The sequence below is a fragment of the Podarcis tiliguerta genome, assembly GCF_965153285.1.
Source record: "Podarcis tiliguerta genome assembly, chromosome: 8".
Taxonomy (NCBI): domain Eukaryota; kingdom Metazoa; phylum Chordata; class Lepidosauria; order Squamata; family Lacertidae; genus Podarcis; species Podarcis tiliguerta.
Window position 1 is genome coordinate 13,168,030 of NC_139541.1, and position 24,959 is coordinate 13,192,988.

Below are 24,959 nucleotides of genomic sequence, written 5' to 3' on the forward strand. Positions count from 1 at the left end.
TTAGCAAAAGGGATGGGGGGGAAGGAGGAGAGGACAAAAAAAAAGGCAATCAGTTCTTAAGTCTAATCTCCCCTCGACACACATGCCAGAGGGCAATGAGCTGAGGATTAGGAGGAGGAGCGAGATACTTCTCAGACACACACACACACAATTTCATTTTTTTTAAAGAAGTTGGAATTCCGATCCATTTCTCTGGAATCTGGCCAGTTGTGGGAGGAAGGTAAAGGCCTCGACGAGGAGAGTTTTAGCCTCCCGTATGCAAAAGGGAAATCTCTTGCACCCATGTCCTTAAACAGCAAACTTCTGCACTAAATAGATATATATATATAGCCCACCTCTTTTTGTTGGGTCAGATGAACCACAGGCAAAACAAGGACTGGCGAAAACGCAAGTGTAAATAAAACCATTACAGAAACTCTGGTTAAATCCAAACAAACCCCACAGCTCATAAGCTCATTAAAATCCGACGCACTTCGGTCTCCGTTTTTAACCTCTACGCTTTTGTTATTAATCTTCTTCCCTCTGCCTGCATGCTTGCCGGCTCTCCCCCCACCAAGCCCCCCAGCTTTCCTCCCTCTTTTTCAGAAAAAAAGCCTTATTACTGCACCTTTTAACAACAAAACAGGGATGGAATCCTCTTAGCGACTTTGAAACGTTGGTGCTGCAACATCTCTGCTCCCCTATAATCACATCTGCAAATCCCTGTCCCCCATCCCCACTTTTAACCACTTCTTTGCCAACTGGGGTTTTCAAGGGCAAAAGGGAGCTTGGGAGCTGATCTCCGGAGGTGGTCCGGCCGTTCTATCTGCCACACGCAGACATTGTCCCTCTACCAACCTCACGTAACCAAGTATTTTGCAAGACCAGAACTGCGGAAGGGATTTTGTACCTCGCAAATGGAAGATTTGGACCCTGACTTCGTTCGCGACATGAAGACGCTCAGCAGCCGCATGATCACCAGGTGGACTTCGTTCAGGGCAGTGCGCTCGTTTTTCTTGGAGACGTCCTGGGAAGGGTGGGGAAGGGAGAAGGTGAGAGGAACTGGTTGCCCCTGAAGATGCACAGGAGTAGACCTCAAGCCCACCCCATCCAGCCCAAGTCTCAAGAACTGCAGGGTGAAATAAAACAGATTATGCAGAAAGCCTCAAACTGCCCCACGATTTGCTTTGCAGGCAGAATGTGCCAGGTTCAATGCCCGGCAGCATCTCCAGGTACGGCTGGGAACGCCTCCTGCCCGAAACCCTGGAGGGCTGCTGCCGGTCAGTGTAGACAATACTGAGCTGCATGAGCCAACGTTCTGACTCAGTATAAGGCAGCTTGCTATGTGACATCCCTCCACAGTGCATATCTCAGGGCACTACCAGAGATTCCAATCAAACAGCCATCAATTTGGTCCAAAGGCTGACTGTCCCATACACATTATTATCTATTATTCTTATTATTTATTTAATTTCTATACCCGAAGGTCTCAGGGTGGTTCACATCCTGCCTTGTGTCCACAATACGCACACCTCCACTGCAGGGAGGCGCACTTGATGCTGCCCTGCGCTGGTGGTGGCCCATCCAGTCAGTGGCCTGAAATGGTTTCACTAGTGGAGGGGCTACTCTGCGGCTCAGAAAGAGGTGACCAACTTACATCAACAGGTTTTTTGTGGGGGGGGGAAGTGGGGAGGGGAAGTCTTCAAATAAATCCCAGCTTTATGGCTGCAAAGCAGAAGATCTCCTAGTAGTTAGGCACCCTGCCCCATGGGCCAAAACCAGCTGGCCTCCAACACCACCCAAAGAAGCCAGGCATGGGCGACTCAGGTTGTCAAGCCTGCTTTGTGCTGTCTGTGCTTTAAAAAGCTTCAAGGGAAGGGAGGAGATGGCTGAATGGGAGGTTGCTTGGCACCCCCCCCCCCAAAAAAAACCCACCCACATTGCCATAATACTCTGCTTGGGACCGCCTGCCGATGAGAGTGGTGCTGCTACATTCCCTGCTCAGCTACTGGGAGGGAAGCCCAGTCCTACTTTATACAAGCCTTCACACCTCCTGATATTTTGGACTTCCACTCCCATCAGCTGTGAAGAACAATACAAAAACTCACTACTGGTAAGATAATAGGGCAGCAAAAAATCACACAGGCAGCCTAAGGCGATTGCAGCTGTGTTCAAAGAAAGGCAGCAAAGAGAGGCTCATGGGGGCAATAGCCTAATTCCTAAAGCATCTGTTTTCCTGCCTTGACCAGAAGAAGAAGTAATAACCCAATATGCCTTCCCTCCTGGCCAAAAGGAGATCAGGAGGGGGAGGAGGGCAACTCAGCTCCCTGTACCTTTTTATCCATGCACAGTTCTGCGATGAGCTGGGCAAGGAGGTTATCCAGGGCACCCTTGTCCTTCTCGTCATCGCCGTCCAGGTCTGTCGTAAGCATCAGGATCACCTGGGCACACAGAAGCTCATAAGGCACAAAGAAGTGGGACCTCACAGGCATCCGGGACAGAGGTTTTTCCGCTATTAACATTCCTTGGGAGCACACAAGCTGGGTATCCATGCTGGACAGCTGCTGAGAACCTCAGACAGACAGCGATGCTGCCAACTCGCAGCTGTGGTTTCTCCCCCACCCCATCCTCTGCAAAGCCTTTCTCTCCCTTCCTGGAGCTAACCATAGTGCAGTGTGGTATCTAACACTAGTTGTGTAGTGAGCAACAAACCAGCGTTTACAAATGGGGTTGGAACAAACCACAGTTTCAAAATGGCTGTTAACGATGTAATTCATTTGTACTTTCCATTTCAAACAACACGGTAAAGCAACTCCGGTAGCCAGCTGGAACCAGAGAAAACTACAGTATCCCTAAGGAAGCACTGTTATACAGTGGTACCTCTAGATACGAATGGGATCCGTTCCGGAGCCCCGTTCACATCTAGAAGCAAACGTAACTAGCGATGGCACGTCTGCGCACACGCGCACCGCTTTTCGCCGCTTCTGTGCATGACATCATTTTGGGCGTCTGCGCATTCTGGGCGTCTGCACATGCACAAGCGGCGAAACCTGGAAGTAACGCGCTCCGTTACTTCCGGGTTGCCGCGGAGAGCAACTCGAACGCACTCAACTCGAAGTGTATTCAACCCAAGGTATGACTGTATTTTATTAATGGGGGGCAGCCCCTTCTGGCCCCTGGCAGATGATGGGACAGTCCAGGTTCTAGGTGAGGGGTACTCAGTTCCGGGAAAGCTTCTAAGGGGCACATGCTGGGCAGAGCCAGAGGGAAGTGTGGACATAGCAATGACTATAATAGGCTAGGCTTCTGCATGCTCCCATCCAGGCAAACAAGGCATGATTGAAGTCCAAAGACATGTTTCCAGCCAGGCAAGCACATCGCGGGAGGGTTCAAGGCAGGGCCTCTGTGTTGCCTAGAGAGATCCCAAGGGCAGACAGAGAGTCTTGAAGGGCCTGATGTTCCCCACCCCTGGGCCTGATGTCCCCCACCCAGGGAATATGACAAAGATTCCTAAGCAATGACTCTCATCCAAACAGCGAGGGAGACTACTTTGTATGTTACCTGCATGTAAGGGATGGCACGGACCCCGCCCACGTTCCTCAGCTGGGGAAGGGTCTGCAGCAGCCTCTCCAGCAGCATCAGACGGACCATGTGCAGCCTGAACATCAGAGGGGGAGAGGAGAAGGCATTTGAGAGCAGCAGGCGTGGCCAAGCAATATCCCACAGGGTTGTAGCCAACTCAGTTTTAACTCAAGGGTGGACCCAATGAAATGAAAGGACTCAAGTCGCGTTCATTCATTTAAATCAGGGTTTCCCAAACGTGGGGCTCCAGCTGTTCTATGACTACAACTCCCATCATCCCTAGTTAGCAGGACCAGTGGTCAGGGATGATGGGAACTGTAGTCCATAAAACAGCTGGAGATCCAAGTGTGGAAAACCCTGGTTTAAATCAGCCTGCTCCAAATAAGAGCAATGCGGTACGAGTGCAGTCTTCACATGCTGGCAAAGAGCCAAATGTAACACACACACACACACACACACACCCCAAAAGCAGCAAACTAGTGAGAAACAAACCAGGAACTGGTTCATTGCCCACATCAATAACTTTTCCCAGAAAGGCGGTGGTGAGGAGGCTTCATGCAGAAGGACACGGGCCATAAAAACAAAAGGGCAGCATCCTGAGCTGCCGCCACCACTTCCCACAAATCCTTGGGAGCCTCCCTGATTGGACACTGCAGTCTTGCAACATTTATCCTGGAAGCTCAATGGGGCCACAAGTATCCCATTTCCCGCATAAAAATGGGAGGGAAGCATGGCTTTCTTGCATGCCAGGTGCTGCTGCAGCTGGGAGGAAGGACGTCACTGTTGTGCTTTGGGAAAGGCCTTTACCAACCTGACGGCCTCCTTATCAGCTCTACGGGCAGCACAGTCAACGACCGTGGAAAATGGGTGGGTGCCACCAATCTCTAAAGGGCTGCTGAGCCAGTTTCCATCATTTGGGAGAGGGAGACACCGTTTCCCAGTCTGACCAGCTGATGATCTGGTTCCCCGCTACACATACAAGACTTCCTTTGGCTCACATCACTTGGAGCTTCTGGATTGACTCTCATTTGCATCTCACAACAGTTTCTAGGTTAACGGTGGGTTCATCTGGCAGGGATCTATTTAACGGCATGCGCTGCCAGGGGTGGGGGGGAGAAGAGATGCCTCAAAATGTGGAGCAGGGTGAGGGCAGGGAGTCCCATTCTAGCCTCAGGGACCCAAGACTCCCCCATAAGCCAGAAAGGAGGGAGACCTTACCTGTTGCTGGCGTGGACGTCTCCTTCCGCCTCTCCTTCTCCTTCCCCTTCGGACCCTTCGCCCTCCTGCTGCCCGGTGGTGGTGCTGATGGCGCCCGTGCTGGAGCTGACGCTCCCTGGCCCAGCAGGGTGGCCCTCGGCGGTCGTGTCTCCGTAGGCGCTGCTGCGGCCGGACACTGGAAAGAGAGGAGCAGGGCAAGGGGGAGAGGCGATAAGCACTCCCGGGACCCCAAACACAGGCACATTTGTTGGGGGGAGCGGCACAGCTCAGTGGTGGAGCGCCTACTCTGCATGCAGAAGGGCCCAGGTTCAGTCCCTGGCACCATCTCCAGGGAGGGCTGGGAAGGACTCCCTGGCTGGTACCCTGGGACTCAAGTTCTAACTTTGTACAATGCTCCAATTCAGCAAAAAGGGGTTGCACCCAACAACATCGAGAAAGTCTACTGAAAGCCTAAGTTAGTTGCATCTGTTCACTTCAAAGCAACTGCTCTGCTTGGGGCTAATGTTGGGCACAGCCCACTGTTTCTTGCTTCCCGTCTGAAGGCTGGCGCACAAGAATATTACCAGATATGTACCAAAGCATTCGCATGCAGGAAGAAAAAGCAACTGGAAACACTAGGGCAGAGTTAAAATCGGGGGGGGGGGGGAGGGAAACCAAGATCCACCACCAGCAAATAACTGATGTGTTTTTTAAAAGATGCCTCAATGTTGTTCATGTTCATAGGAGGCTGAGAGAGGAGGCAGCTTCACAGTATAGGCACCACTGCAAGAAAAGGTCCTCCCCCTAGTGGCCACTGACGAAACTTCCAGAGAAGTAGGGCTTCCTCTGCTGGGCAACAGGAAGAAAAGGGGCTCCTTGAGGGAGCCTATGCCCAAGCTGCTTAACAGCTTTACAGGTGAGACTCTGGCCAACCTGGTCCCCTGATGGGGCTGATGGGAGTTGTAGTGCAAAACAAGTTGGCCAAAGGCTGTTACAGGTTAATAGCTAAACTTGAAAGCTGGCAGGTGGCTGGAAGCCAGTGCAACTCCTTTAAGAGGGTATGGTAGGCTGCCCCAGTGGCATTTTGGTTACAAGATGCTGGACTGGGTGATCAATTCAGCAGAGCTGTTGCTTATTTATTTATGCCTCACCTGCCCTTCACCACAAGGTCCCAGAGCAGGTGACAACAGAACGTTCAATTTTTTTCAAAAACAAAACACCTCTAGTTAAAAGTATTAAAATTCTAAAATGAAGTAAACACATTCAAAATGGGCCAGGAAAGCACTCCATCTAACATAGGGATTGCATCGGGGAATGGCCCCTAGCTCAGTGGAAGAAAATCTGCTTTGCATGCGGGTTCAATCCTCAATGGGGACGCGGGTGGCGCTGTGGGTTAAACCACAGAGCCTAGGACTTGCCGATCAGAAGATCGGCGGTTCGAATCCCCGCGACGGGGTGAGCTCCCGTTGCTCGGTCCCTGCTCCTGCCAACCTAGCAGTTCAAAAGCACATCAAAGTGCAAGTAGATAAATAGGTACCGCTCCAGCAGGAAGGTAAACGGCGTTTCCGTGCACTGCTCTGGTTCTCCAGAAGTGGCTTAGTCATGCTGGCCACATGACCCGGAAGCTGTATGCCAGCTCCCTCGGCCAATAAAGTGAGATGAGCGCCGCAACCCCAGAGTCGGCCATGACTGGACCTAATGGTCAGGGGTCCCTTTACCTTAATCCCCACTGCCATCTCCAGATAGGCTGAGAGAGGCGCCCTGCCCCAAGCCTTGGAAGGCCACTGCCAGTCAGTGCCGACAAAACTAAAAGCTAGATGGAACAATGCTCTGACTCAGGGTTAAGACAGCTTCCCGGGTTCCTATCTTTATTCCAACATGTGCTGCCAGGTGAAGGGAGGGGCAGGGCCCAAGCCAAGTTAACCGTGGGCATTACCACTGTGCTCTCCAGCCACCGAATCCACCGCGCTGCCGCCGCTCTCGGAGCCCACGCTGCCGCCGTGGTCAGCCGGGGAGGTCCGCAAGGTGGACCCGTCTGTTGCTGCCGTGCTGCCTTCGTCGTCAGAAGCTGGAGCTAAGAGAGTAAGGAGGGCTGTTACAAGTAAAAACACCGTCTTTGAGCAACTCCAACACAAAAGCCTTGCGATAAGGATTTTTAAAGCTCTTAGTAGATTTCAAACATTATGGCTGCAGAATAATCAATTGGATTTTTTAAAACGGCTTTCAAAAAGTGGTCTTCATTGATCAATTAGCAGATTATTAAGATATTTATTATTTTTGATACAAGCGTATAGATACACGAGCAAGGGCTGTAACTCTGTGGCAAGGGCATCTGCTATGCAGGAAGAAGGTCAATCCCCGTTTATCAGGTACCAGGAAATACCCTTCTCTGCCAAAGACCCCAGAGAATCGCTGTCTGTAAGAGTAGGCAATTCCAGGCTAGATGGGAAGATGGTTTGACTTTAGCTGTTGCTAAAAGGCACAAACGCAATTCCAAGTGGTATTGTCTGCGCTCTGAAACAGGAGGTATCATTTGGGGTTTTACACTGTGAACAGTTACCTGATGCCGTCGTGTCCGAAAGGGTCCCGGCGTCGAGAGATGAAGAGCTGGGGGCTTGGCCGGACAGCCCCAGGCTCTGAAGGCCAAGTGCACTGCTGCTGCTCCCTGTGCGAGGGAAGGAAGAAAAATGCCTCTGAAAAGGTGGAGATCCTCATCCCCAGAAAAGCAAATGCCCAGAGATGTGCCTTCATTCACACAGCAAGTGAAAATGCTTTGGCCTCGAGGAAGAATGCTGCTCTCCCCAAATGGCACCTCCAAATAATCCTTCATCAAGCAGTAAATTTGGAAGTGACAAGGTTAATTAAATTTATAATTCTTCCCACGGATTTAAAAAAAGGGGCTCGCAGCAATCCACAACTAAGTACAGTCAAACCTCAGGTTGAACATGCTTCATGTTGAGCGCGTTCGAGTTGCACCGCGGCAACCTGGAAGTAACGGGGCGCGTTACTTCCAGGTTTCGCCGCTCGCGCATTTGCAGACACTCAAAATGACACCACGCACATGCACAGAAGCAGCGAAAAGCGACACGCGCATGCGCAGACGTGCCATCGCTAGTTATGTTTGCTTCTGGATGCGAACGGGGCTCCAGAACGGATCCCGTTCGCATCCCGAGGTACCACTGTATAAAACAAATTTCAATATTAAAATTACAAAACGAAACTGGGAACATCCTAAGCCACACACATAAAAGCTTACAAAACCAGGCCAGTGGCCCACCTAGTCCAGCATCCTGCTCTCAGTGGCCAACCAGATGCCACAAAGGGAAACCAGCAAGCAGGACATGAGTACAATAGAAGCTCTCCCCACTTCTGATTCCCAGCAACTGGTGTTCAGTGTTACTGCTTCTGACAGTGGAGGCAGAGCACAGCTTTATTGAACTGGGGGCAACCTGACCCTCTCCCTCCATGCCGCTTCCCCGCAGGTGCTTCTCACCTTGCTGGTCTTGTTGCAGACTCAGGGCAATGGCAAGCTCCACCATCGTCTCATCGTCGGCATCTGGGGGGATGTCCAGCATGGGAGGAAACCCCTCAGCCCCAGCCAAGAGGGCTTCCAGAGGAGAGGGGTTGCCATTGTTCACGTTCTCTGCTGTCTCCAACACCATCGACTCGGACTAGGGGAGAAAGAGAAGTGGGGTTGATGCCATAGCACCCTCTGCCCAACGCACAGTACAAAGCAGCGCTGTAAAATAACCATCTGGTTAATTACTGTTGAAAATGCACATGAGATGCACAAAAGAGTACCCAATGCTAGGCCTACTCAAATCAGACTCACTGGAATTTATGGCCACAGCAAACTTTAATTTCCATCAGGGGCTTAAGTTGAATAGAAGTTAGCAGGATGCAACCCATTCTGAGCATGTCCTATGTTTAATCCTGCCTTCTGGAGCCAAGGGGGAGTAAGTCTGCTCCAGCTTCTTCTACTTGAGAGCTGTCCTTCAGATATTTGTCTACAGCATCTGGTATGCTGCCTCTGCACTTTGCTAGATAGACAGATAGATGCCAGGGCAGCCTCCAGAACCCAATTGTTGGGCAAGTACACACACACACACACACACACACACACACACACAAATATCTTACAAGGTACAGCCAGGACACATAGTTTTCATTAAAAGGCCAGTGTTTTTTGCACAGAGTCTACTGGCTTTTTGATGTCCATCCCCTTGTTAAACAATGAATAACTAAATTTTTAAGAAAACCAGATCAACAAAATGTCTGATGTTATGCACTCAAGCAGCCTATAGAAATTCTAAAGCAGAGAGGGAGAGGGTAGGAGGTTCTACTGCAGAGACGAAAGCCATCTGTGGCCCTCCAGGGGCTGCTAGACTCCCATCTCCCTTAATCCCTGACCTTGAATCATACTGGCTGATGCTGGGAGTCCAACAACCCCTGGAGGGCCACAGGTTCTTGATCCCCTGCCTACACAGCTTTGTTGCTGAGCCTAAAGGAGGGTCAATTTTTGTGCTTACCTGATGGACCACTGCCTCCTCCTACGATCTGTCTGGTCTAGGGGGTTGGCAAGGCAGTGCTCTCTAGATGTTGATGAGACTACGACTCCCATCCACCCTGACCAGCACAGCCAATGGGGCTGTCAATGATGGGAGCTGAAGTCCAGCATCACATTGCCTACCCACCAAGTCCCTTTTGGAAATGAAGCCGGTGAGACTCACCACCATCTCAAAGTCCCCGTGGTCCACCTCGCTTTGCTCCTGGCTCTCCTGCCGGATGTCTTCGCCATTCGGGATCCCAGAGCTCTGCATCTTATCCTCCGCATCGTCATCGTCATAATCGTCTTTATCTCCTGGGGCAGAAGGGGTGTTGTCGGCCTCATATATAATGCACATTGGCACGGGCACATAGAAATCCCACAATGCTTTGCTGCGTTGTGCTGCAGCCGGGATTGGAGGCCTTGGGTGTGCAATCGGGTCCCCCGCCAAGTGAGCTGACTCTCTTGCATAGCCACAACCCCCACTGGGCGGTACAGTCTTATGCATGTCAGCCTCAGGCTGGGAGAGCAGAATGTGGGCCTCTGCATATGACCATACCATTCTCTACCTGCTACCTTTTAAACACATTGGCCCCAACCCAATTAAAGCTATTTGTGACCGAGTTCTATTGAAAGTAGAGGGACGTGGGTGGCGCTGTGGGTTAAACCACAGAGCCTAGGACTTGCCGATCAGAAGGACGGCGGTTCGAATCCCCGCAACAGGATGAGCTCACGTTGCTCGGTCCCTGCTCCTGCCAACCTAGCAGTTCGAAAGCATGCAGTGCAAGTAGATAAATAGGTACCGCTATGGCGGAAAGGTAAACTGTGTTTCCGTGTGCTGCTCTGGTTCGCCAGAAGCGGCTTAGTCATGCTGGACACATGACCCGGAAGATGTATGCCAGCTCCCTTGGCCAATAAAGTGAGATGAGCGCCGCATCCCCAGAGTCGGCCACGACTGGACCTAATGGTCAGGGGTCCCTTTACCTTTACTATTGAAAGGCAATGGGATTCATCGGTCAACTACTTTGTAAAACTGGTTTCCGTGGGACCAAGACAACAAGATGCATCATTGAACTCTGAGAATATTCCCCTTGCTTGTCTGGATGGAGGGTTGAGAGGGGACTATGTGTGTTTAGAAACTAGTCTACTGTACAAATGCATGATTTACATTTTTGCTCCAACCACTTTTGCATCTGGCCCTGCCCACCACTGGCATGTGGCCCTCAGAAGGTTGCCTGAATGGATTGCGGCCCTTGGACATAAAAAGGTTCTCCACCTGTGCTATGGAATTTCAGGTGTAGGAAAGGAGGTACAAATTAGGAAGCTTCAATCCCAACCACATGCTCCTCTGTAGGATGCGCAGTTGCTCTCTTGGGATCTTGCCTAGTGCCAAAATTCTGACATTCTGACTGCAGGTCAGCTTGCGGGGGGATTTAAAACTAGGGTTTCATATGGCACAAGCCCCACAAGAGGGGAACTAATCCAGCACAGCCGTGTTAGCCAAAAACCAAGTACTAGTTACCCATCGGGGTGTTGCTCCGAGGAGACGAGGGCAGTGTCACGTGCCTCCGCTTGTTCCTGGGCCTCAACACACGGATCAAAGCTTGCTTGCAGGAGAAGCTCACGGCCGGATCCTGGATAGCAAGCAAAGCAAAAGTCGGCCTGTGTCATTCCCCTGCCATAGTTCCATGCAGCCGTTGAAACGGCATGGCACCGATGATCTCTGGCTAGGATCTTCCCCAGACCGGCTCCCAAAATTCTTTTGACTGGAGATGAAACCTGCTGCTTGATGTCCCCCGAAAAGCACCACCGCCATCATTAATAATCATAATTCGATTCATTATCCACCCTTCACCATAAGGTCCCAGGGCAGGTTGCCAGCGTTTAAAATACAACATTAAGGGCAGCTTGATATGCTCTAGCCTGTGAGCTACGTCTACAAAGGAGTTATGTGGATAGGCCCTCTCGATAGATAGAAGGAGCGGTAGCTCAGCGGCAGAGCACCTGCCTTGCATGCAAAAGGTCACAGGTTCAATCACCAGCATCTTCAGGTAGGGCTGGGAGAGACTCCTGCCTGGAAGACAGGAGAGTTGCTGCCGGCCAGTGCAGGCAATACTAAGCTAGACGGGCCAATGGTCTGACTCAGTATAAGGCAGCTTCATTTCCACCTGTTTAATTCTACTCTTCATTTGCAGCTACAAGGGCTACAATCTTGCTTCACTGTTAAGGAAAGGGAGAAAAACTCCCACATTTATCCAGGTAAGGAAGGGAGAGATACCCAGCCTGAAACCACTGCCAGTCAGTACGGACAACACTAGGCTACATGGACAAAGGGCCTGACTCTGCATAAGGCCATTTCCTGCGTTCTTCTCTGGTGGAGGTTCTCCTGATTCAGGTGAGAGGGGGGAGAGAATGCTACACGTCATCAGATGACGCCGTGCCCCAAATCCCCAGACGGCGGCTCCCAGCAGCCTCATGCAGATGATGAACAGGAGGCAGCGTATGAAAGGGCAGAAGGAGCCTTTCAAGAGGGCCTTCTCGGTAGTGGCGCCCACCCTGTGGAATACCCTCCCTTCAGATGTGAAGGAAATAAGTAGCTATCCTATTTTTAAAACACACCTGAAGGCAGCCCTGTTCAGGAACGTTTTAATATTTAACGCTGTATTGTTTTTAATACTTGATTGGGAGCCGCCCAGAGTGGCTGGGGAACCTCAGCCAGATGTGTGGGGTATAAATAAATAATAATAATAATAATAATTATTATTCAAGCCCAGGGGTTTCCAGTCTCTCTGCAGAGCGATGGAGCCTCAGAAGAGCCAGAGTGAACGGATTTGGCTGCACGCAGGTATCTCTCCTTTCCTCCCGCCACCCTGCCCCCAAACCAAAGCGGCTCAGAGTTGTACCGGGCACAGCAACATCTGCATGTAGATTTTGGAGGCCGTGTTGATGCAGTCCAGCTCGCAGGTGCAATAGCCATGGATTATGTCCACAAGAGCGTTGACGGTGGCTTCCACGTGGGTCAAGCCTAAGGCGGGGAAAGAAAGGAGGAGGGGTTTTGTTTTTGTTTTTAAGAATTTGACTGTTGAGGTGTTGAGGTGTTTTGCATCTTTTACTTTTTTTTGCCCACAGGAACAAGAGAGGAAAGCTGCTGCAGTCGCTGCTCTGATGGCACAAGCCAATTCCACCTGGTTAATAAAGCCCACAAAGGAAGTTACTAGCCTGAAGTTTTGTTCCACTAGTCTGTTGGGGGCTAGCAGAGGAAGGATGGAGCACTCAAAGCCTCCTTCAACAGCCCAGGGCATTTGTATGCTGGACCAGAAGCAAGAGGGAGGAAACTATGGCACCCCAGGCTTCTCCATCTGGCCCTTGGGCTTCTTCCCAAGGCCATGCCCACTCACTGACCCCATTCCGCACCCTCTGCAAGTGCTTTTGCCTGGCTTGAACCGTGATAATGCCTCTTTGCTTGCATGGATGGAGGACGTAAGTGTATGTGTGTCTGTCTGTCTGTCTGCACAGAAACCTCTGCCTTTGTCCAGCTGGAAGGCAGTCTATTGGGCAAAGGTAACATTCACATTCATTGCTACACCTACTTCTTTCCTCTGGACATTTCCCACCCTTCCCCAGAAAAGTCCTCAAAATGAGCTGCAGCCCTTGGGACAAAAACTGTTTCCCTTCCCCTGACTTCTCTTCTTTGGCTGCCCCTCTTGGCACCCCACACCCCCTGGGCAGGCCAAACTGGTTGATTTGGTGTAAGGAGGCTTCCTGCATTTCTATCTGAGTTCCTTGTTCGCTCGCCCTGCAGGTGAGCTCAGGAACAAGTGACTCAAGCAAGTTTTAAAGATAGAAAGGGAGTACCTGGCAAGCAAGCAGGGGCCAAGAAGGCGTTCTTGGGCTTTGAGGCATGCAGTTTCCAGAAATGGTTGACCAGCTGAGTAATAAAAGTGCACCCTTCTCCTTCGGCATTCTTCTGGGTCTCCTGAGCTTCTTCACCTCCTTCTGAATGTTGTTTTAAAAGAAAAAGAAAGAGAGTTAGTTAGCTAGCTAGTTAGTTAGCTGCAGATTTGTTTGGTTTTAACTATGTCAAAAACAGACCACCCAAAGCATCCCATGGAGCAAGCGAGAAATATGTTGCTCCTCTCTTAAGACTATCAGAATGCTAACCATCTGGAGTTAACTACTTTGGCTCTGACAAAAATTGCTTTTATTATCATTATCACTATCATCATCAACAACAACATCCCGTGTCTTTTTCCCAGCGCCAGGACTCAAAGCACAGTACAAAAACTAAAACAAACACAGACAGAATGTAGAAAGCTAAAAATATAGAACAGTAATTAAACTATAATGGAATTAAAACAATGTAAAAAAACCAAACCTACTAAAATACAAACAGTAAAAACAGCATAGCACTATTTGAAAGGCCCTTCCTTAAAAACAGTCAGTTCTCAAAGGCCTGCTGGAATAACAGTCTTCACCAATTCGCTATGAATTAAGACTTAAGATGTTATACCCTCTGCCTTTCTGGATTGCTGCTGTAAGAATTACACTTGGAACGGCATTTCTGTACTCTTTGTAAAACAGCAATGTTCACTATGTTACCCAGAGCCCTTTATACAAGATCCTTGTGAAAAATATCTGTCCCAAGTTTAGCCACAGGAAATATTTTTGTTGCACCACATGAGCTAGCATGCTTTTCGCTATTGGGTGAGGAAAGCTAGGCAACCTTGCATGTTTCTCTGCCACAAAATTAGGAGCCAAATCTGTGGTTCGGTTTTGAATGCAATTTTGCTTTGTGATGGTTTATAGCCGAACAAATACAAGTCATTACTACCACGAAGGTCAGAAATAGGAACGAGAAGCCAACGCATGAACAAAAATGGCAAAGGGAAGGGGAGCAGAAGGGAGCTTGATGCACCTGCTTCCAGCTGAGGCAGCTTTGACTCTGTGAAGTGGACCAAGTTATTGGGCCTCATGATGGCGATGGAGCGGGCAGTGATGACCAGCCTCTGGAACACTTCCGGGTCAAGGTCCTTCCCCTCTTTGCTTGAAGCCGTCAGATACTGGATGGCTTTGCTCAGCAGAGCCTGATCCTACAAAGAGAGAAGAGTTTGCCCAAGAAGAGTGCTTATTGCGACATACTGGAAAAATGATAAACTCCCCACCAAAGTCGAATGGTTACTCAAATTGACAGAATATGCAGAATTAGCCTCCCTTTCAGAAAGAATAGGAGATAAATCCAGACAGGAGTTCATTCTAGAATGGGATAACTTCAAAAACTATTTGAAAAGCAGCTGTAACTTAAACACGGTAGTTGCCTTTGAGTGATTTCTGTAAATAATACACATGATGGAAAATGATATCCAAAGAGAAAAGAGAATTTTTATAAACAATGGTTAAGTAAAGCAAGATGTTTAATATAAAGGAAACATGGTGAGGGTGGGAAGTCATAGGTTCATGTAGAAAGCACAAAGTTGAAACTGTATGTATCTCTTGTGATATAATTACCGGATTTATCAAAATGAAGATGACTACGTGTCGTATATATGTAGAAAATGATCAATAAAGCATTATTATTATTATTTTAAAAAAACCAACCAAAACAGTTTGCCCTTCTTGGAAAGGTATCTCATAAACTTAAAGTATCTAAAAGGCAGCATTCAAATGACTATTTGAGGCACACGGTCATTCAGTGTCACCAGTATATGCAAATGTATGGCTCACTTAAGACTTTATTATTGAGAATAAAGGCTCTATAAAGGAACACACAGGTGGAGAGTACCGTATTTTTCGCCCCATAGGACGCACCGGCCCATAGGACGCACCTAGTTTTTTGGGGGGGAAATAAAGGGAAAAATTTTTATTTCCCCCCCAGGTGCGCTGTGCTAATCCCGAAGCTTGGGGCATGGAGAGCTCAGCGCGCCCCAAGCTTCTGGGTGCCGGCAAGGTCTCCGCTAGCCCTGGAAGAGCCGCGCGGCTTTCCCAGGGCTAGCGGAGCGCTGCGCCAATCCCGAAGCTTGGGGCGTGCGGAGCTCAGCGCACCCCAAGCTCCTGGGTGCCGGCAAGGTCTCCACTAGCCGTGGGAGAGCCGCGCGGCTCTCCCAGGGCTAGCGGAGCGCTGCGCCAATCCTGAAGCTTGGGGCGTGCTGAGCTCAGCGCGCCCCAAGCTCCTGGGTGCCGGCAAGGTCTCCACTAGCCGTGGGAGAGCCACGCGGCTCTCCCAGGGCTAGTGGAGCGCTGCGCCAATCCCGAAGCTTGGGGCGTGCGGAGCTCAGCGCGCCCCAAGCTCCTGGGTGCCGGCAAGGTCTCCACTAGCCGTGGGAGAGCCGCGCGGCTCTCCCAGGGCTAGCGGAGCGCTGCGCCAATCCCGAAGCTTGGGGCGTGCGGAGCTCAGCGCGCCCCAAGCTTCTGGGTGCCGGCAAGGTCTCCACTAGCCGTGGGAGAGCCGCGCAGCACCGCGCAGCTTTCCCACAGCTAGCAGAGCTCTTTGCTAATCCCGAAGCTTGGGGCGTGCGGAGCTCAGCGCGCCCCAAGCTTCTGGGTGCTGGCAAGGTCTCCGCTAGCCCTGGGAGAGCCACGCAGCTCTCCCAGGGCTAGTGGAGCGCTGCGCCAATCCCGAAGCTTGGGGCGTGCGGAGCTCAGCGCGCCCCAAGCTTCTGGGTGCCGGCAAGGTCTCCACTAGCCGTGGGAGAGCCGCGCGGCTTTCCCAGGGCTAGCGGAGCGCAGCGCCAATCCCAAAGCTTGGGGCGTGCGGAGCTCAGCGCGCCCCAAGCTTCTGGGTGCCGGCAAGGTCTCCGCTAGCCCTGGAAGAGCCGCGCGGCTTTCCCAGGGCTAGCGGAGCGCAGCGCCAATCCCGAAGCTTGGGGCGTGCGGAGCTCAGCGCGCCCCAAGCTTCTGGGTGCCGGCAAGGTCTCCACTAGCCGTGGGAGAGCCGCGCGGCTTTCCCAGGGCTAGCGGAGCGCAGCGCCAATCCCGAAGCTTGGGGCGTGCGGAGCTCAGCGCGCCCCAAGCTTCTGGGTGCCGGCAAGGTCTCCGCTAGCCGTGGGAGAGCCACGCGGCTCTCCCAGGGCTAGCGGAGCGCTGCGCCAATCCCGAAGCTTGGGGCGTGTTGAGCTCAGCGCGCCCCAAGCTTCTGGGTGCTGGCAAGGTCTCTGCTAGCCGTGGGAGAGCCGCGCGGCTTTCCCACAGCTAGCGGAGCGCTGCGCCAATCCCGAAGCTTGGGGAGTACGGAGCTCAGCGCGCCCCAAGCTTCTGGGTGCCGGCAAGGTCTCCGCTAGCCGTGGGAGAGCCGCGCGGCTTTCCCACAGCTAGCGGAGCGCTGCGCCAATCCCGAAGCTTGGGGAGTGCGGAGCTCAGCGCGCCCCAAGCTTCTGGGTGCTGGCAAGGTCTCTGCTAGCTCCCATGGCTAGCAGATAGCTTCTTGAAGCCTGGAGAGCGAGAGGGGTCGGTGCGCACCGACCCCCCTCACTCTCCAGGCTTCAGCGAAAGCCTGCATTCGCCCCATAGGACGCACACACATTTCCCCTTCCTTTTTGGAGGGGAAAAAGTGCGTCCTATAGGGCGAAAAATACGGTACTTCTATTTTTATAAATCTTTATTATTTGTAAAAGGAATCTTTGTATGCATTAATACTTTATTATCCCTTTGGAGCTGAGCTGTAACTTTGCACAGCCTTCCAGCGTGTGATGCTTTATGGCTTAAATCTCTGGTTCTTTGTTTTCTTCCTGTTATGCTTGCACTTTTGTTTGTTAATCATTTTTTTAAAAAAGAAAGAAAGTAGATAGAGTAGGCTCAGGAGCAAATCCTGGACTGATCAAGAGACCAAACATCCACCTCGTTCTGAGCAGTGGACTTGAACTGCAGGGGGATGTTAACCAGAAACAGTTCACGAGTCGCTCCACAGGGAAGGCCAGAGACAAGAGTCCACTGGAGGAGACTCCCCCCCCCCCCCGGCTGTTGTTTTTCCTCCCCACAGAAACAGGATCCACTCTGGAGCACCCTGCCCCCTTCATTCTGGTTATTATCAGTGCTGTATTATCAGTAGACGTTTTCTGGGGGAATTCCTGGGAATTCCTCACAAACTGCTTGAGGGCACCTCAGTGAGGCTGCTAAAGGGAAAGGGACCCCTGACCATTAGGTCCAGTCGTGGCCGACTCTGGGGTTGTGGTGCTCATCTCGCTTTACTGGCTGAGGGAGTCAGCATACAGCTTCCAGCTCATGTGGCCAGCATGACTAAGCCGCTTCTGCAGCACATGGAAACACCATTTACCTTCCCGCCGGAGCGGTACCTATTTATCTACTTGCACTTTTATGTGTTTTCGAACTGCTAGGTGGGCAGGAGCAGGGACCGAGCAACAGGAGCTCACCCCGTTGCGGGGATTCGAACCGCCGACCTTCTGATCTGCAAGTCCTAGGCTCTGTGGTTTAACCCACAGCGCCACCCACGTCCCTTCAGTGAGGCTGCTAGTGGAAGCAAAATGGATAGGTCTGGGGTCTCAAGGACCTGGGCCTGTAATAAGCCCAAGTCTGCTTCTCTCTTAAGGCCACATCTCCCTCAGTGTAAAAGAGAGTCAGCATGAGGGTGGGAGAGAAAGGGTGAAGGAAGCGAGGAATGTTTGAGGGTTTCTGACCAGTGGTGCTGTTTTCCTGTTGTTGTTTTCCCTGCAAAGCTAGTCTATTGTGCTTTCTTATTAACCAGCTCGTGTTAACGTTGCAAAAGCAGTTAAGCATTGTATATGAGAGAAGAACGCCACGTTGATCAGTTCAGACAGGAGTAATGCTGGTGAGGGTCTCTTCTCCAACACAATTGCCTTGTCCTGAACTCTGTTGTCCTAATCGCGAAGTGAAGGCTTGGTTTTCTTCCACACCTGCCACTACTACTTGTGTGAATCTGCGGGGAGTTGTTCCAGGACAGGGACAGCCAATTGTGGTATTCCCCCCCCCCCCCCCCAGATCATAGCTGTCCACTTTCCCCTTTCCTTGCAAGGAATCCTATTCGGAATAAGGGAATTTCCCTTTAAAAAAAGGGAAACATTGACAGCTATGCCCCAGATGTCACTGGTTTGGGTGATGTAAGTTCAGCAGCAGCAGGGCAGTGGCTACCTCTGTTTTGGAACATACAGCGGTACCTCAGGTTACATATGCTTCAGGTTACAGACTTCGCTAACCCAGAAATAGTGCTTCAGGTTAAGAACTTTGCTTCAGGATGAGAACAGAAATCGGGCTCCGGCGGCGCAGCAGCAGGAGACCCCATTAGATAAAGTGGTGCTTCAGGTTAAGAACAGTTTCAGGTTAAGAACGGACCTCCGGAACGAATTAAGTACTTAACCTGATGTACCAGACCCTCCCTTCTCCACAGCTGCAGACAGGGAGGCCTCAAGGGAACAGCTCCTGAAAGCCACCCAGACCCCTCTGCAGCATCTACAGGGAGGCGCAAGGGTTTATCTGAAACACAAGAAAGCCAAAAAGAAATCTGTCGAGGATGGGGAACTCAGGAAAGCCATTGGCCCCTGGGACATGGAACCCCAAAGGTTTGTGTGGTAGGGGAACAAAGATGGCTCTGTAGCTTTACCTTGTGGTTGTGGTAGGCCGAGCGGCTGGTGTGGAGGCTGGCCAGGAGGCTCTTGGTCTGCTGCTGGACGCTGGAGGGGGCTGGCGTCGACAGAAGCATGGTAGCCAACTCTTGAGCGGCAGCCTTGCTCTTCTCCTGTAAGCGGGGCACAGAAACTGGGCTAGCGGTGCCTCTGATGTTGGGAGTTTCCCCCCAAAAGCATCATCAGGCAGAAAGGCAGGAAACAAGAGGAAACAGTCCCATAAAGTTGGCTGTAGACAAACAACAACAACACAGCTCTTTGGAAGCTTACCGTATTTTTCGCTCTATAGGATGCACTTTTCCCCTCCAAAAATTAAAGGGAAATGTGTGTGCATCCTAGGGAGCGAATGCAGGCTCCTTGGCTTCAGCGATAGCAACGTGAAGCCTCTGAAGCGCAGAGGGAGCGCTCCCTCCGGCTTCAGCGAAAGGAACCTGAAGCCTTCGGAGCGCAGTGGGAACTTGCGCTGCGCTCCGAAGGCTTCAGGTTCCCTTCATTGAAGCCAGGAGAGCAAGAGTCTTGCTCTCCTGGCTTCAGCAGAGAGGGAGAGCTGCGCAGCGCCCCTTCAGCCAAGTGGGAGGAGAAATGGAAGGGGCTCTGTTTCTCCTGCCGCTTCGCTGAAGGGGTGCTCAGCAGAGAGGGGGAGAATTATTATTTTCTTGTTCTCCCCCTGTAAAACAAGGTGCGTCCTATGGTCCGGTGTGTCCTATAGAGCGAAAAATACAGTACCTTGGGACCCTGGAAGGCCTGAATGTGTTTGTCAACTACCAAATAAAGCAGGGTGGATGCCTCTGCCCCATGAAGGCTCCAGTTTTCCTTAAGTTATATCCACTTGTCAATGGGGTGGTGTAACCCCAGCAGTCAGGCATGAGGGAGAGCTAAATCCTGCTTGGTTCAGCTGCGCATGTTCTCCATGGGGAACTAGTGTGAATAACCAACCCCTGCAGAATTGAGTATTTTTAATGCTTTTTAATACTTTTTGAGGATGGGGAGGGGAGCTACCCCCCCCAGCAACGCCTATGCCCCTGGCCCATCTGCTGAGGGTGGGTGTCCAATCCTGCTTAGCTCAGGTATGTACACTGGTTCTTCGGGGGATCTTTGCACAAAAAACACCAGCTGATGGGCGGGGAGATCAATCCTGCTTGGTCACTATCTTCCTCCAAAGGGCATAATGCTGTCAAGTGAGATGATAGGTGGGTGGTCCGGCCCGCCTATCCCAGAACTGCAGAGTTGGCGGGGGGGTCAAATGGCTGTCAAGGTTATCCTGTAGGTTATTAAATAAAGATCTGGCCCCCAGGGCCAAAAAGGTCCTCCACCTTTGCTATAGTAAAGGTAAAGGTACCCCTGCCCGTACGGGCCAGTCTTGACAGACTCTAGGGTTGTGCGCCCATCTCACTCAAAGAGGCCAAGGGCCAGCGCTGTCCGAAGACACTTCCGGGTCACGTGGCCAGCGTGACATCGCTGCTCTGGCGAGCCGCACACGGAAACGCCGTTTACCTTCCCGCTAGTAAGCGGTCCCTATTTATCTACTTGCACCCGGGGGGTGCTTTCGAACTGCTAGGTTGGCAGGCGCTGGGACCGAACAGCGGGAGCGCACCCCGCCGCGGGGATTCGAACCGCCGACCTTTCGATCGGCAAGCCCTGGGCACTGAGGCTTTAACCCACAGCGCCACCCGCGTCCCTTTGCTATAAAGTCTCCCAAATGAGCCACTGATGGAGACCAGACATTTGGAGTGCAGCAGTAAAGTCTGACCCAGCAAGTCCAGGTCTCCTACAAGCCCACCGTCCCCCACAAAAAAAAACAACCCCTCTGGTGCAAGAACAAATGTCTCCCTGCTAGCAATGATCAGAGAACTGAACACTGGCTTTCAAACCCAGCTCCAAAAAACCCCTTTTCTCCCTCTCTCTTTTTTGGCTAGGCAGCTTTCCTGACAGATCTCCGCTTCCAGCGGCATCAAAGTAAAATCAGCAAATAAGAACACTTTTGGGGTGGGTGGGTGGAGGGGAGATCAGGGCTTAGAGGGTGGCTGATCCCCTTTGCTGTGCATCCGCCTCGCGCCCTCCCCGCCCCAAAGCTAAACCCGCAACGTTCCCAAAACCTCAAGAAAAGTTACTTGCCTTCTCGTTGACTGGTCCGACGGCAAAGCAGCTTTCCAGAGCTTCTAAAGAACTGACTACTAGCCTGGAGGGGGTAAAAAAAACGAAGGAGAAAGCTGGTTTCAGGGGGTGGGGAAAGGCAAGACTCCTTAAGATTTATTTATTTCTTTGCTTCATGGCAAGCAGCAGCTCTGGGTGGCTCAGAAAGAGAGAGAGGGAGGGAGACAGGGAGCGCTAAGAGATGCCAAGTCCCTTGCCGGCGCCACCAAAAGAGAGAAAGGAATCGCAGCAAGATAAATGTATGAAAAAATAAAATAAAAAAGACTGCCACAGGCATCGTGCATATCTCATTCATTGTGCTGCAGACCAGAGAGTTAAACCTGGCTCCCGCTCAGAGAAAAAACTTAGGGCCGCTTCTGCAAATCCATGGGGAGGGTGGGGAGAAAGAGAGGCTTTTCTCTCCCCAAAGAGGATAAGAACGTTTCTCCTTACACAGCCTGCAGCAGGGATAACTTGGATGGCATTGACAGGACTGATTCATCAGCACGCCCCCCCCCCCTTCTGCTCTGAGAAGCGCACACACGTGCGGTGCAGATCAAGGGGTGGCGTGACATGTACTTTTGCGGAGAAGGGGGGTTAGGGAAAGCCATATAAAGAGGCAGCTCAGAGGGGCTTTAGGGGGCCTTTGCTGTTCCCAAAGAGGTCACTCTCCCCCGTCAAAAAATGCAGAATATTACAACATCTTTTTCAGCAAACCTGGACGGCAGACAGTGAGGAACAGCACTCAAAAAAGCCCAGATTTGGCACATCTCTGGCAAAAAAAAACCCTTAAATCTCTCCAGGATGCAAGCAATCACACACCTGGTTGCCTGTAGAGAGGAAACGTCACTTCCACAATTTATTTATTTTTTAACTCGAAAAAAAAAGAGCATCCCGTTGCATTATGGGAAGGGTGGTAGCTCGGTGGTAGAGCACCTGCTTTGCAAGGCATTTCCAGGTAGGGCTGGGAGAAAACCCTGCTTAAGATCCTGGAGAGCCATTGCTGCCAGTCAGTGCCAGGCAATACTGAGCTAGATGGACCAAGGGTCTGACTCAGTGTAAGGCAGCTTCCCACACGTCAGGCTGGCAAGACAAATAAAGAATGCAGTTATGGAGGCAGTTCTGGCTGCCCCATCTCAAAAGAGAGAAAAAAGGGGGATGTCATAGAACTGGGGGAAAGGGTGCAAAAGTGGACAACTAAAATAATCAGGGGTCCAGGAGCAACTCCACAACAAGGATAAACTAGCACCACTGGATGCCTTTAGTTGTGGGGAAGAAAATGGTTGAGAATTTATCAAGACAAGGAGGACCGGAAACACTTCCCAAGAAAAATTAAATCAAGCTTCCTGGAAGCTCATGCAGCTCTGACAAACCTGAGGCAGAAGTGATCTTCAACCCAAATGTGGCTTCTGAGATTCCATCAGCCACCGCACACAAATATTCAACACATACCCCCCCCTTTTGGGGGGCAACAACTTCATTTAAGAAAATAACAATAATCTTTAAGCCCTGGGCCCTAGAATTATAACACACACAATTATAATACTTCCCTATTTTGTCTTCCTGTCAGAAGAATGGGTACATTTATTTACCGCATTTATATGCCACCTATTCCCTCTAAGGAGCATATGCGGTTTTCCCCACCCCTCATTTAATCCCCACAACAACCCTGTGAAGTAGGTTAGGCTGAGAGGCAGCGACTGGCCCAAGGTCACCCAGTGAGTTTCATGAATGAGCGGAGATAACCAAATGAGAGAGACTGGATTGTAATCCAACTACTGTATTTTTTGCTCTATAAGACTCACTTTTTCCCTCCTAAAAAGTAAGGGGAAATGTGTGTGTGTGTCTTATGGAGCGAATGCAGCCTGCGCAGCTATCCCAGAAGCCAGAACAGCAAGAGGGATTGCTGCTTTCACTGCCCAGCGATCCCTCTTGCTGTTCTGGCTTCTGACATTCAGAATATTTTTTTTCTTGTTTTCCTCTCCATAAACAAAAAGTCTTGTGGTCTGGTGTGTCTTATAGAGCGAAAAATACAGTAAGTCCTATGCATAGCAGACCCACTGAAATCAGTCGGCAATGCCCATTAATTTTAGTGGGTCTATTCTGAGCAGGACTGACACTGAGTTTAACCCTTAATCCAACCAACGCTCTTTCAGTGTTCTGGTGGAACTCCCCACGCCGAGCCCCAATACCGCTGCAGCAGACTTTTCAGGATTTGACAAGATGCTAGTCCACAAGGGGAGCGGCTTCCTTGGTGCAGCCCAAGTACTTGTAACCGATATGACTGCCTCTCCTTCCCCTTGCCAGCATTATCCTCCCCTTCTTCTCCCATCTCCACCGTGTCTGCTTTCAGACTGTAAGCTCCTTGGAAGCACAGACCCACGCTCTTCTTCGTTGTGCTACGCAAACCGATTGCACAATGGGGAAAACTCTTAAACAGTGATTACATTCGTGGCTCTATTTCATGTTGCCACATTGCTCCAGAGCTTGCAAACCGAACGGCCGCCCTGCCCACGAAAATGTATGCTCCTTCGGTCCATGCAGAAGCAGCACGAGATAAGCGAGGGGTGGAGGGAGGAGGGAGAGTGAAGATGAGACAGACCAGAGGTTCAGGCAAGGGAGCTGCTAGCTGAAGTGGCCAGAGATGGGGCTCAGTGGCAGAGCACCTGCTTAGCATGCAGAAGGTCCCAGGCTCAATCCCCAATGGTATATCTGGGTGCTATTATTACTGTTGTTGTTAAGGTTTATGACCCGCCCTTCACCTGAAAGTCTCAGGGCGGATACACACCCACTTAAAAATTAGAAATTGGAAAACCCGAAAACACACACGTCTCAAGTGTCAAACGCAAGGGCAAATGGAGGCGTCTCGGGATTCGCCGAAAGCTGTACAAGGAAGGCACCAGGCACAGCTCAGTGGGGAGTAGGTCCCCCAGAGGAAGACCCTCTCCTGGGTCACACACACCAAGCTTCTTGAGGATCATAAACAGTGAAACAAAGACTGATTTCTTGCATGTAAGTTATGTTCCATTTGATGATTGGAGGCTGGGTTATGGAATGTTTGAACAGGTTTTATTGGAGGGAAGATGTAATACTGATTTTATATTTTTTTAAATGTAGCTTTTATGGGCTTGCCCTGCCCATATTGCTAAACCATGGCTAGGAATAACCATGGTTGACAAGCTGAAGCTGAGGCATCAGGCAGATTTCTTGAACTTCAGGTTGCAACGTCGCAGAAGAGTTAGAAAGCACCAGCAAGAGCAGCCAAACCTTGAGAGCACTTTGGTCCCCTGCCCCCTGCTCTTCATTCATGGCTCTGTAGCTTTGTGGAAGTTACAACTCCTTACCAACAGTTAAGTAGGAGGTCTGGGGTTTGCATGTAATGCAAAGCTACGGTTAACATTCACTAAGGTTTGTAAACCAACTACAATCCCCGGTTAATGAGTGACCTTTAACCATAGTTAAGCCAGAATTAAACTGCTGGGCTGGGTTCACACGTAACACCAAGCCATGGATTAATGAACCAAAGTTTAGCTTAACCGTAGGCTGAACAAACCATAGTTTAAACTGAACAAACCATAGTTTTGTTCAACAAACCATAGCTTAGTGTTATGTGTCCCTCAAGCCTCTGTTGCAAGGCTGGTTCAGACAGGCTTTATTCCTGGGCGGGGGGAGGGGAGCAACGTGTAATATTTTAAAAAATAATTAAATGCATATAGCTGCCGACAAGGATTAGCAGATCTCTCCCAATCAGAAGTCAAAAGGAGCAGGGGCAGAGAGATTGAGGGGGAAAGCCGAGCGGGAGAAGAGACAAGCAGCTCATTTCAATTTTGCTTGGGTTTCTTGGCTGGCTGATCTGCCATGCAAGAGGTCCTAGTGTAAAAAAAAGCAGAATGAAGGTCACTTTTTCAAGATGATCTATGCTTTATGCACAC

The 24,959-nt window shown here is 50.8% G+C and overlaps 1 protein-coding gene across 14 annotated transcripts in view; it reads right to left on the bottom strand.

The window, feature by feature from the left end:
• UBR4 (ubiquitin protein ligase E3 component n-recognin 4) overlaps positions 1–24,959 on the bottom strand; it is a 154,373-nt gene that overhangs the window by 65,797 nt on the left and 63,617 nt on the right. For 7 of the 14 annotated variants that reach the window (XM_083453526.1, XM_083453531.1, XM_083453528.1 and 4 more), the window contains 14 exons: positions 21,010–21,073; positions 18,873–19,007; positions 14,220–14,394; positions 13,160–13,300; positions 12,208–12,329; positions 10,827–10,938; positions 9,489–9,619; positions 8,252–8,429; positions 7,319–7,423; positions 6,695–6,832; positions 4,780–4,954; positions 3,541–3,637; positions 2,313–2,420; positions 890–1,006 (listed from right to left, as the gene is read on the bottom strand). In XM_083453526.1, coding sequence (XP_083309652.1) covers positions 890–1,006; positions 2,313–2,420; positions 3,541–3,637; positions 4,780–4,954; positions 6,695–6,832; positions 7,319–7,423; positions 8,252–8,429; positions 9,489–9,619; positions 10,827–10,938; positions 12,208–12,329; positions 13,160–13,300; positions 14,220–14,394; positions 18,873–19,007; positions 21,010–21,073 — 1,798 coding nt within the window. The remainder of the gene's footprint in view (positions 1–889; positions 1,007–2,312; positions 2,421–3,540; positions 3,638–4,779; positions 4,955–6,694; positions 6,833–7,318; positions 7,424–8,251; positions 8,430–9,488; positions 9,620–10,826; positions 10,939–12,207; positions 12,330–13,159; positions 13,301–14,219; positions 14,395–18,872; positions 19,008–21,009; positions 21,074–24,959) is intronic. The other 7 variants (XM_083453529.1, XM_083453539.1, XM_083453535.1 and 4 more) reach the window with 1 other exon arrangement.